This window comes from Calidris pugnax, unplaced genomic scaffold (assembly GCF_001431845.1).
Source record: "Calidris pugnax isolate Ruff unplaced genomic scaffold, ASM143184v1 scaffold9, whole genome shotgun sequence".
NCBI lineage: Eukaryota > Metazoa > Chordata > Aves > Charadriiformes > Scolopacidae > Calidris > Calidris pugnax.
Window position 1 is genome coordinate 7430881 of NW_015090778.1, and position 12880 is coordinate 7443760.

The 12880-nt window shown below is 43.7% G+C and overlaps 1 protein-coding gene across 2 annotated transcripts; it reads right to left on the bottom strand.

The window, feature by feature from the left end:
- Positions 1-553: 553 nt before the first annotated feature.
- On the bottom strand, positions 554-12637 carry LOC106894801 (chromosome unknown open reading frame, human C17orf62). 2 transcript variants are annotated; one of them, XR_001413313.1, is made up of 9 exons: positions 12493-12637; positions 11364-11491; positions 9572-9702; positions 8400-8441; positions 7034-7107; positions 5935-6031; positions 4758-4902; positions 2491-4176; positions 554-2417 (listed from the first exon to the last, which is right to left on the bottom strand). XR_001413313.1 is itself a non-coding variant. In XM_014953733.1 (8 exons), the coding sequence occupies exons 3-8, from the start codon at positions 9654-9656 to the stop codon at positions 4047-4049; spliced, it is 573 nt and encodes a 190-aa protein (XP_014809219.1). In that variant the 5' UTR covers positions 9657-9702; positions 11364-11491; positions 12493-12637; the 3' UTR covers positions 2425-4046. The 2 variants fall into 2 exon arrangements, 1 of the variants encoding a protein (XP_014809219.1); XM_014953733.1 differs by lacking the exon at positions 554-2417 and having other exon boundaries at positions 2425-4176.
- Between the last annotated feature and the right edge of the window lie 243 nt (positions 12638-12880).

Sequence of the window (12880 nt, forward strand, 5' to 3'; positions counted from 1 at the left end):
GGGATATTTTTTGGCATGTGGCACATGGGTTTGGTTTAAAGGGAGGGGGAAATGCAAATATAAATCAATTTATATGAAACAGAGCTGGAGTGCTGGAAAAGTGAAAGCAGGGTCAGTAATGAGCTAAATATTTGGGCTTCCTCTACTCTGTCCTCCCCCCCCACTAACTCCTTTAATAGGTCTGAGCCAATGAGTAATTTAGACAGCCATTAATATTTTAATACATTTTAATTAAAAACAATATAAAAAGACTACAGCGACACAAAACAAGTTATCAAAGTTGATTTTACCAATGGACATTTAAAAAAAAAACATGATAAACAAGCCCTTGCTGAAATTCTATATGCAATTTTAAGGTAGAAAAGCAATTTCTAAACATTTTCCAGCAGTATTTTCGCCTCTCAGCAAGTTACTGCAGTGTCAGAGCCAGCCCAGATTTTGGTGTCTGTGTAACTTCATAAATCCAGTGCAAGTGTCAGATCTCAGCTATACACTATAAATACCTTGGTTTTCTTTGAGACTCGTACAATTGATCCTAGTTACCAGTCAGATCTCAGCTATAGACTATAAATACCTTGGTTTTTGAGACTCGTACAATTGATCCTAGTTACCAGAGTATCTCTGTTTGTGAAACAGCAGAATATTGGGTTATGGCTTAGATAAGGCAGCTTGCTCCCTTTCTATAAGATGCTTCCATTCAGCACGACAGCCGAGGCCGCGATCCCAGCCCCAGCCACGCAGGGAACTGCACACAGGCTGCTGGGGTTTCAGCTGCAGCATCTGCCAACCGGCACTTACCGTACACCTAGATTAAAGAGGTAACAGAAAGCCTTGGCTTCATGAAGCACAGGCTTACATAGAACATTAAGACCTTTTATGCAGGTTTTCAAATCATTTGTAAGTCAAACTACAGCTGTTTAGTCTCAAGTTACTACAGTCTGAGATGCACAAACCTTAACAAGCACATCTGTAATGCTCTTCCAGGAGTGTCTAATTTCCCAACCAAAAACTAGTCTTTCACATCATTCCTCATAGTACAAGCCACGTTACATCAGGCACACGAGGCTACGTGAACTGGGCCTTTCAACCAGCCAGGCCCAAGAGAAGTGAGGAAAACCATCCAAAATGGTCAAAAAGCGGCAAGAGGCTCAGAGAAAGGACTAGTGGAAATAGGGTTGAGCAGAACCTGTCCTGAGTTAGCACCTGCTCTTCTAAACCGTTCCTTCAAGCTGCATCGTGTTGCTGAGGAGCCTGCAGACACTGCCATAACCAAATCCATGTTCACAGCCACTTGCAAATTAACTTTCCATGCACACAGTGACTGCAAAACGTGAAAATCCAGATATGTCTTCCAAGTACAAAAGACAGTTTTTGAAGATGGGAAGCTCAAAACCTTGATTAAGAGAAACACACGTCAGCCTGTGACACACGTAGGGCCTCCAAGGTGCCGAGCCGTGCCAGCCTCTGCCCGTGCTGTGGGTTGAACCACGACGAGCTCCTGGTTGTAGGGACCAGCCAGCAGCACCCAGCACACAGCCCCCAGCCAGAACACACCAAACTGGATGAATTTACTCACTCAGCCTTCACAGTCTGCGGAATTCCAGCTCCCATTTACTCCACAGAATGTAATCCAGGCTGGTTTCTCTTCCTACAGGTCATTCCCCTTGCTAGGGGTTCTGAATCCTCCTCAGGTTGCTTTGGTGTTTGTATAACGAAGTTGCATAGTCCATAAGTACAGGCACTACTGACATCAAGGCTGCAGAGGAAGCGAGAGGCACAGAAGGGCTCAGCAGAAGCAGGGCACACCACACAGCACAGGCTTAGATCAACAGTCGTACCTTTCTGAAGCTGATTTTTAACTGGAAAACCCCAGCGTGGTTTGTATCTTCCATGGAATGTTAGGTCTTGGGGAAACACAAAGAAACCCGTGGACACAAGTGCAATGCAGATCCCCACCGCGCTCTCCCTCTGCAGAGCCTCACTGCAAAGCAGCAGTTACATTATCCCACTAAACACTCTTTCAGTATTTCTTACTGGAAGTCCTTAGAACACCTGAAATTCTCATTTTACACAGTGGAAAAAAACCAAGTTCTCCAAATTCCCAATCTCATTCTCTTCCCTCTAAAATGAGTGTCACCCAGGCTATACATTACTCTAGATTTAAATGAAGGGCTCTCCAAAGTGTTACACCCTGCAGTATTTTTTTTAAGCCAGTTTGGTGATTACTCTTTGCTTACAGCTGTGCTTCAGATAAACGCCAAGTTTAGCTAATTGCCTGCAACCTGATTTTCCCACATTCATACAAAGCAGCTTCCCAATTCCAGTGATGTGGGGTGGAGAGTGAAAACCAAAGGATGAACTCCCCCAACTCAGACGGCTTCACAAGCAGGTCCATCAGCAGAGGTCTGCTTTGATACCTGACACAGAAAGGATGAACTCCCCCAACTCAGAGGGCTTCACAAGCAGGTCAGCAGAGGTCTGCTTTGATACCTGACACAATTACAGGTTTCTTTTCTTATTTCACAGAAAGAGAACCCACTTCTGTGCTGCAGTCCCTTTTAAACAGACAGAAAGAGCACTTTGAGCATTTTCAGTACAAGCCATTCTTGGGTCAGAGAAGGAACACACAACAGGACACAGCTTCTGCTGAAACCTTTTCAGAGCTGTCTCTTCTGCAGAGGTAGAGCTTTGAAACCAGAATGCAGGCCAAGTCCTGAAGACATCTGCCACTGGCCACAGGAGAAAGCAGAGCACACAATTCCCCCTTCAGGTCTCCAAGAAGTAACTCTATTAAGTATTTTCCAATTCAGCTCTTCAGACCATACAATTCCTAAATAGAACTCAGTGAACTATAACACAAGCAGTTTTAACACGTTGAAGGGGTTTTTAGCTCTTTACAACATTTTTTTTTTCCCTTGTACCGACAACATGATGAAGTTTTAGTTCTAGACAGAACACGTTGGCTAACAGAGGTAGCTTTGACTTCAAAAAGTATCTTGGAAAATTTGTGTTTTAACCATCTGTGAAACCGTTGGTCAGAACAGAGGACACTACACACACCTGGAGTAAGACACGGATACAAAGCAGACAGTGGATCTACCCCAGCTATCTTAAAAAAGTTATTATTTAGCACTTAGGTATCATTTCAAGTGAGGAAATACTAAACAAATCTAGGCTGCCACATAGTTTGACATCAGTCTTCTCCCAACCTAAACTAACATGTGCTTTTCTTCCTTTCTAAATACACTGTTAAAATAGTAACTGCTGAGGTCTAGAAAAAGCTTCTTTATCTTGGGGCAATCTATGCCCAGAAGTTAAGCAGAACAGGATTAAGGTACCCTTAGATGTTGAATCATCAACATGATCAGTTTTTGTTTACAGCTCCCTGGGAAGTCCAAGAGAAGTCAGACTGTAACAGGGCGATCAGCCTGTTGTTTCCAATTCCAAGACAGTCACTCCAACTTTAACTTCACTGGTATCTTAGCGGCAGGTCAGTAGTAGAGAATACAAAAGTGCCACTATCCTGCATCACCTAATTGCATATATTAAGCTGCTTAAAACCAATTTAGCCATATATTCAGTCATTTATAACATTTTGAGAAAAACCTCAAAGCATTGTGTTGATTTCAAATTCAGCTCTTCTCCATTTCATATACTGTACCTGCAGCAGATGTTTGCATCTGTATCTCCACTTCATTAATGGGAAAGCAATAAATGATTTCAAACCCATTAATTAATAAATAACTGTTCTTAGACAAGTTGGATGAGCTAACAAAGCTCAAAAGCCAGTGTCCACATGCAGGAACTAAGGCAAAGGAACAAATAAACCGGAATTTGCTTTGGACTCTACAACAGCAATGCTGAGAGAGCGGATCTTGAAGCAGTTTAGCCTAAAAAAGGTGTCCTAAGACAGATTCCTCCTGTTGCACACACACACGTAGAGAAATGCCCAGGTAAAGACTGTGAGAGATTTCTTTTTCTGAAGAGCAATCAGTATATTTTCCAGATGTTTGAAAGCCTCTGCTTTCTTCAGCTCCTGACGACTATTAATATTTATCCTGTGGTTCATCTGCATCACTACCCTCTGTTTCGCTGCTCTGAGAGAGGTCTTCTTGGCTCTCTACTCTGTCCAGTCCCAGAAAACTAGTAAGGAGCTTGGCAACTGCTTCCACATCACTGTGGAAAAAAAGAAACAACGTAAGTTAGTAGAACTGTGGTGTTGACGAGGACAGGACGCTATGTCTTGAGAATAAATGCTTGAAGGGTGAGTCAACACACTGCATAGAGCACAAGTGACAGCACCCAACTTGTGAAGGTCACACCAAGCCAAGACATTGCTTCCACATCACAACAAATCAATCCTTTTCCCACAGTCCCTGCTGCAAGATTCCTTATTATCCATGCTTAAAATAAATCCTGTTAAAGAATAAATACACTGAATGTTTGCAAAACAGAATTAATCCCCTCTGCCACTGCACAGTGAGCTAGTGAAGGTAACTAGGATTTGCAGAGGATGTGCAGCACTAAAGGGATCTTCAATATCTATATATGATCTTCTGATGGGAGACAGTGTTACCCAAATGCCTGCAACTGAAAGCATTAAAGGGTTTTAAAAAGTTAAGCTGAATAACACAAGGTTATATCAGCAACTATGAAAACGGAGCTGAGTCTCAATAGTTGGCAATTACTGACCCATGTGATTGGTATTTCCCACCTCACACATTCTAATTTAAAAAAAAACAAAGTCTACACCACACCTTCTACAGCCCAGCACTGCACTCTGAGTCAGCGGGTGTGAAAATCCAGTGGCAAATCGTAGCACAACCAGGTAACCCTTCCCAAAATACCGCACAACCTCCTCTTCCACGTTCACATCTCGGATCTCGTGCAGCAGAGCCACTACTGTAAACATGTGGAAAACAAAGCAGTCTATTAGTGTGACAGTAAACGCTCAGCACCGATACTAGTGACTTCCCCAGCTGGGACTCTGCTCCTGAGTTTAAGGAGATTGAGCAAATACTGAAAGATTTAACTGTTCAGAGCATCTGCTGATCTCCGGGTGCCCACAATAATGGTACTTGAAACAGATATTACCAAATAATCTCTCAGGAGGAGATGTGCTCAGCTCCCCAACGTATCAACATACCCTAAAAGAAAGCTCAGAAACATTAAACATCCTTCTCTCCACATCTCTTATCTTCCGTCTTCAAAACGGACTGTTTAAAAGAAACAATTCAACTTCGGGCATTCCAAATTCTGTCAGTGTTTTAAGCATCTTGAGAGTTGGTTTGATTTAGACTAGAAAGTAGAATAAAAAAATCTGACGTTGAAGAGGCTCCTACTTCAGTTGGCAATGGAGCTCCTGTCTCACAGCGACTCGGCCAACTTCCTCAACTTCCATCACTCCCACAGGAACTCAGAAAACATGAGATACTGCATTAATGAGCCTACTGAATATGCTGGTTTAAATGCATGTTATATATCTGCAAGATATAACATGCCTGCTTGCATATATCTAAAGATTTGCCAGCTACCAAAACCACATTAGAATATAGAAATCTCAACTCCTGAATCAAAAAAATTTTAAGTTTTTCATCAGTCCCACCTGCAAAGCCAGCTCACCAAGGGAAATACAGAGCTGCACATTAACATCCCAAAGGAAGGGTTAAGACTATTATGGCAAGCAATGTGTAAGCCTCATTACCTTGGATTAAAACAACTAACAAGATGCATTTGGCACTCTAACCTGAAAACCTAAAAAGCATTTGGGTCCCGAGAGACAGATTATTATGTCTGCTGCTTGGGAAGAAAAGTGATCTGGAAACAGATGTGACTAATTTGAGTACACAACTCCAAAGCAGCTTATTCAATGGACAGGTACGCGTTTCTTCTGTCCGCTCACCACATTTACTACCACAGACACTGCTCTCTCACCTTGTTCATTGCCTCCTTTTGAGAAGGTCAGTATTTTTTTGTAAAGGTTGAATGTTTTTAGGCAGACTGTTCCCTTGTTCTTATCAAATACAGCTTCCTGCAAAAATTGAAAAATAAAAATCAAGGTTTTCATAAAAACACCTAACATAAAAACGGTTACATGGCAAAATAATCTTGTTAACACAGAGAAATGCAGCTATTTTAGGGACATTCCTCTATTATTAGACTGTGAAAAACCACAATCTTGCTCTTGGCTTTAACAGACTTTACCATAATTCCTGTGTTATTTCTAGACAGAAGTTACAGCTGGTTTCATTGCCCCTCTTGTCACATTCCTCATGTAGGAAAACTTTGCCTGGCATCAAATTGGAACATGAACTTGGAGCTCCTTTATTTTCACTTTTGGTGTACACATTTGGCCTACAGTATAAGCATGTAGTGAAGTTCTAGGTACACTTTTCACTAACACAGTCGCTAATTCCACCAAAATTCCAACGTTGTGCTGTATGGGCCAGGCTTACATTAGGTTTAAAATACCCTGACAGTGGATGAAAAGAGGATGTCTCATACGTGTGGGTTGCTTATTCTATAAGAACTCAGGTCAGTAAGGTAGATAGCAGGTTACTGCACTCAGCCCAGCTCCCAACAAATCAACACCCACAAGATTATAAACCAGCTTCACAAATACCACTTTTCCCAGTGGAAAACGAGCTGAGGAGGCTGGAAGGTCAGAGCTACCCCATTTAATGGTCGTTCTGTCATGAGCTGGCACAGTAAGTACAAAATCATGTTGCAGCAGCTGAATGTGCTATTCTTTCTCCCTCTTTTATACAAGAGGAACAAAAGGTCACAAAACAGTTTGGGGCAAGTGTCCCCTTAAAGGACACTCTTATATTTAGCTTCACATTTTAATGCTTGTGGAGTCAAAGAATTATTACCCTAATTCTAGTTCTCATAAAGCAACCCCAAAGGGTTTCCTCAAAACCAAGAACATAACTTGTCTGTTTGGGCTGAACAAGCATGTGGGGCTGCTGGAATCAGCATCTGCCAACTGTTTCTAAACTCGCACGACCTCATTTCCCCAAGTTCAGCATCTCACCTCCCACTGCTCCAGATTCTGTGCTGCCACAAAGAAACACCCAGCCATATAGAAGAGCTTCCATGCCAAGCTGTCTGAACAATGCAAAGAAAAAAAAAGGCACAAATTTAGAGGGTTTTTTCCTTCTTTAGTATTCAGGCAGTTAGTTTTTAAAGCAACATGCTCCCTTTAAAGGCAACAAAAGGAATAAAGATTTCTCTGATGCAATTTTTACCTTTAATTGTAATACAGGCTATTTTACAGCTCTCTCCCAGGATAAAAATACAGAAACTCTTCATGTATTTTTCAAAGACTCCATCTACACTGGGCCCCAAACCATGCAGAATTATAAGCATATGTATTATTGGCAAGGTTCTAACATCACTACATCTTTCTCTTCCCTAAAAGCAAAAGCATCTTAAAAGGCATCCACAAAACTTGCAACCTGCCCCCAACCACCAAATATTTGTGCTGCAGAGGACAAGAGTAAGGGACAAGGGAAATTCACTGAAGCAAACATGCTGCTTCATAAAAGGAAGCAGTTGGCTCTCTTGACAAACAAACATTTGCATTTTATGTCCTGGAAATGTTTACATTCAGCAGCCTAAGCAATGTGCTTACTCAGACTTTTACTGGAAGCAGATTAGAACTGTGCTCAGTGTTGTTTCAGGAAACTTTGTTGTAGTGTCTTAAGGAAAAAAAAGGCAGATATGGCTGGTGTCTCCAGCAGCTTTCACTAGACTTCGCTCTTGAAATAAAAATACATTGATTATATTGGTAGTATATTCCTACATACTATTAAGTTTTAAAATTTGATGTTAATAAGATGCAGCATGAGAATCACAGGGCAGCCTGCAGGACAAACTCCACAGACAGAAGGACACCTGGCATTTGTTGCCATCTGCTCTGTTGCAGGAAGCAGCAGTAGCTGTCTCTTCTCTAAAGGTGGTTTTATGAGTAATCACTGCCAGTGATGGTTTAACAGTTTCCCGAGAAACAGAGCACTTCCATCAAAGGCAAGGTAATCATTTCATTATGGCAGCAAACAATCATCATGTGTCTTCCCAGGAGAGCTGTGAGGACCAGCTAATCACATTTATAAAACACTCTGAAAGTATGAAATGCCACAGAGCACTAAATATCAGTATTAAAAATACTCTTGCAAATGGAAAGGGAGGCCGAGTAAGAAATAGAGCATTAAAGCACAGGAAGTCATACACGGGCAACAATCATTATTGGATTTCAATATTCACACCACAAAGTTGCTCGGTACCTACACTGCCTTTAAGGCCAGATGGAAGCTGCAGAGAGGAGTCATCAACATGAACAACATGGTGAACAGGAAATAAACAGTTCTTCAAAAAAAAAAAAAATGATAGGCCATTACCTGCACTGTAATAAGCAGCAGCCAAACCTATGGAGGCTATTCCTAGGATGAGAGGGGAGAGAATTAAGACATACAAGCAGCTCAAACCATCTAAAATTCCCTGATGAAAAACATTAATATCCACAAGTTAATCATTTTTCAAAAAAAAGGGACAAATGTGATTGCGACACTGATCACTACATGAGAGAGTCAGTTATTTTACTCTGAATTCAGTATAAAAACCCTCCCATCCTGCAAAGACACTAAAGAGCACGGGGGCTGAGGTTAGAAATAAAAGGTTGTGACAGAATCAGGACCGGAACTTCAGAGGGACTCTCAATCTCACCGTTACATCATACTTCCTTTCGCGCGCTTTGAGTGTGTTAACGTGAACACTACAACGGTTATTCTTCTCTCCAAGTGCTCTGTGGAGCCAGAAGAACACTTCTGCAATACAGCTGTGTCCTCCCGTTGAGGAGGAAGCAGTGGAAAAACGCCTCTTGCCCCAGAGACTCTGACTGCAAAGGCCTGGTCTCATTGAGAGTGTGACAAGACATCACCAAAAGCAATGCAGCAACCATTATGGTTGCTACAACGGGCTCTACTCAGCTGGAAAGCAGGATCTGCCACCTTTCCCCCACCAGCTCTCTCAGTGTGGTCCTAAGTACCACCGCTCCCTGTATTTTTTATGCATATTCAGTAGCATTTAAAAAAAAAAAAAGATGCCTTTTGGAACATCCTGTATGACTTCCTATTTCATACACACAGTGCCGGTAACAGCTCGCTGTCAACCACACGCCACATCTAACCCCACCACCGCTCCGCTGCAGATTTTTCCATTTCTGAAAACTTTGATGGTTTTCAACTTCACTATGCATCCCCTTCAGAAGCCTCACATTTATATTGCTGTATGGCATATAATATACTTTCTTTTCTTCATCTTTCAGGACTCCCTTCCAATTCTGCCTGTGAGCCTCTGAGGCCCTGCAGACTACAAGACAGAACAGTTACCTCCTCCTTCACACTGAGGAGACTTGAGGCTCATTAACTGGCTATACTAAAGGAGAGGTTCTTGAAAGAAAAATGCCTAAAAGACAGGCATCTCTTATTAGAGGTTCTTTCGGGAATTTATTCTGTGACCCCCTTCCTTTAAAACAACCTCTGAAATAAACCAAGTAAGATTCTGGTCTTACCAACAAAGAGAGACCAAGATCGGATGCCAGGTGACCTCTTCAGATGAAGATAGGAACTCGTGCGGTTTTCAACCAACATGTACATCTTCAGAACAAACTGCCAACAGCCCAGTCTGACTCATGAAACCTCACTGACAAGAAAAAAAAAAGATAATTAAGAATCTAAAATCATTACTGACTCCAACGGTCTCCCTTCCTAGCATTTGTCAGGACTTATGAAATCTTAAGCTAGACTACAAAAAACGTCCAGGGTAAGAATACAGTCTTCTTTCACAGAGAGAGCAATATGCACACTTCAAAAAACTGCCATGTGGAGACTTGCACAACAACAACAGGAATCTGAACTCTTCGAGAAACTTCTCATTTTGGGGGTAAAAGCCTCTTCCTTTCTATCACAACCAGATTCCAGAGGAAAACATGAGAAACAAGAACGTGGAACAATGCTGTCACTAATTCATACACACTTCAAGCAAATAAAACAGGAAGAGCAATGGAAAGTGCTTGGACAGCATTTTCCTGCTCTCTGCAAAGGCTGCTGTGAGGGACCAGCCTGGCAGAAGGACAAGGCAGCCTTCTGCAATGCAGGGCTGGGGTCTCTCATCCAGGCAGGGTGACAGCCTCAGCCCAGCAGTGCCACTGCCACACAACATACATGGCTTTCCTGTCTTTCAAGCCAACTCAATAATAAAACCAGGAGCTTCCAACAAGTACATTTGTCTCGCCCCAACAAGACTGTGCCTTCAGCCTAGTCAGAAAGTAATGGTAGAGATTAAAAAGACAGGTACTAATTAAAAACACTAAGAACTGGGCAATCCCATGCAGCATTTTCAGCAAGTTTTTACTATTTCCAGCATAAAACTGTTTGAGTTCCGGCATGATTGTGAGCTCCAGCGCAGGAACCGAGTGTATCCCAACACTCAGCACAAAGACTGATTTGCACAAGATGCCAGAGACATAAGAGGACCCAGCTGACCTTTCAGAATTGTCACTAGCAAAGGGACAGGCTGCTTACTGCTTCTCCTGTGCCAACTGGTAGAGATGCACATTGTTCTTATGAAGACCATGATTCAGTAAAAGTAACTGGGAAATGAAAGCATGTGTCACAGTGTGAGGAGGGTGTACCTTGGCCTTAATCAAGGACATCTTCTGTATCACTCTTTTGTGTTACAACCTTCCTATCACTTCAGGTAGGGGGTTTCAAGCACACTTCTTCAAAAGGCATTCCTAAAAAGGAACTCTTCTGATCAATGTGATGAAGCTCAAGGCCTGTGAAGCTTTCTGGGAGCTGCAGGAGCATTAAAAAGCTCGTTTACTGCCGGTAGACAATGAACACCAACTCCTCCTATTGACTTGGTGCTTTAATGATTAAATAGCCAACTCTGCTGCCCACAGAGCCAGCTCATTGGAGGCTGGCATTAAGATGGTGTTGGCTGCCCATGATCACAGCCTTCCGGAAGAATCCCAACATCCAAGGGGTTTTTGAATAACCATGAAAAACCACTTAAGAGAGCAAGCCTGAGCACATCCAGGTTATTACAGAAGAAAAATATGCGATTTTTAGTCCTTCAGTCATCTTGCTGTTCTTAGATACTACATGACACTCCTGCAATTCTGCTCTGACTGGCTAGTTTAGATATAAAGCTCCAGGGGAATTTTTTTTTTTTTTTTTTTCAGTTAATGAAGCAAATTTAGCCAAGTCTTTTCAGTCAAATAAAAAGCACATATGACTTTGATTTTAATCGCTTAGCAACACATCTGAGAGAATCTGAAACCAAGAGGCAAAACCACTTACGCAGAAGGCACACTCCGTCTCCTCCGGATGTAAAGCATCAAATTTTAATTTTCAAATGACTCTTGTGAGTTGCTCTCAATAGAGCGGAAGATATTTCAGCACATACAAAGCCTTCTCCTGCCTGCAACCTAAAAAAATATCAACAAGTTATCAAATACATAAAGATCACTGCAGAAACCCGGCCATATTTCACAAACGACGCACCCTACTTAGAACACAATTTATGTATGTACCAGTTAAATCCATTAATATTAATTTTGATATTCACACACCACATTCATTCAGTGGACTCCAACCATGCAAATGCCAGTGTCTGCCTACTGCTGGACACTCAAAGGCAATGGTGGCTGCTTGTGAGACAGGTGCCTCAGACAATAAAATGCACCAAAGCAGTTTCTTAAGGTTACGCTTAATAAAATAAGCCATAAACGTGCATTCATGCCAATTCAACAGTCTTACTATGACAATTTCACGATTACAGAAATGTACCTTTGCACTGCTAACTTTGCTTGAATTTGTTGGGTTTGACATTAAACCAAGACCCGGTTGAACAGGACTTTGAGCAGCGTGGTCTGGTGGGATGTGTCCCTGCCCAGGGCAGGGGTTGGAAATGGATGGTCTCTAAGGTCCCTTCCCACCCAAACCATTCTATCTATGATTCAGCACCGAAATAAACACTATTACACTTCCTCCAAGCTCTGGACTGAGGGTGAGCTCCCCTCAAACGAGCACCCCGAAGCTTCACTACAACTACCGCCCGAGCCAGGGCCATGCCCCGGGCTGAGTTTCCTTTTCCCCTCATCCCACACCCGCCTCCCTCGGTGAAGCCCCGGCACCAACCGCTCCCCCCTCACCCTCCGTCCCCCCGGAGGAAACGGGCTACAGCCGCCGCCAACGCCGAACAACCCGCGGGCAGAGCCGGGTCTCAGCCCCGGCGGTTCCCCGCCCGACACACCGGCTCCTCAGGCGCTCCCGAGAGGCCGGCGGGCCCCTGAGGGGCGGCGCGGCTGGGCCCTCCATTGCAGCCCCTTCACCGCACCTTCCCCCTGACAGACCCCGCCGGCGGCCTGCGCCTCAGCCCGTCCCAGCGCCCCTTCAGCCTCCCCCCGGCTCCTTCCCACCCCGGTACCTGCCCGGGCGCGAAGCAGCACACCCGTACGGACGCGCTGTGAGTGGGACGAGACAGCCCCGCGTCTCCGCTTCCCGCAAACCCCAGACCCGAGCGGCCACTGGGGTGCGCCGGCGCGACGCCCAGCTAAAGGAAGAGCGGATGCTCCGGCAGCCATTTTGGGTGAGGGCAGAGAAACGGGTAAATAACCCGCCCCGCCGCCCCTCGGCTTTATGTGCGAGTGGGACAGGAAGGGCCTCACCCAAGATGGCGGCGTCCTGCCCGCATTCAAGATGGCGGCAAGACCTGGAGGTGCGGCCTAAGTAAGAGCGTCGACGTTTCTTTAGGTTGTCTGGTATAACTGTATTATAAAACAGGAGAAAAGCTCATGTGTTGGTAGAGGAGAGAG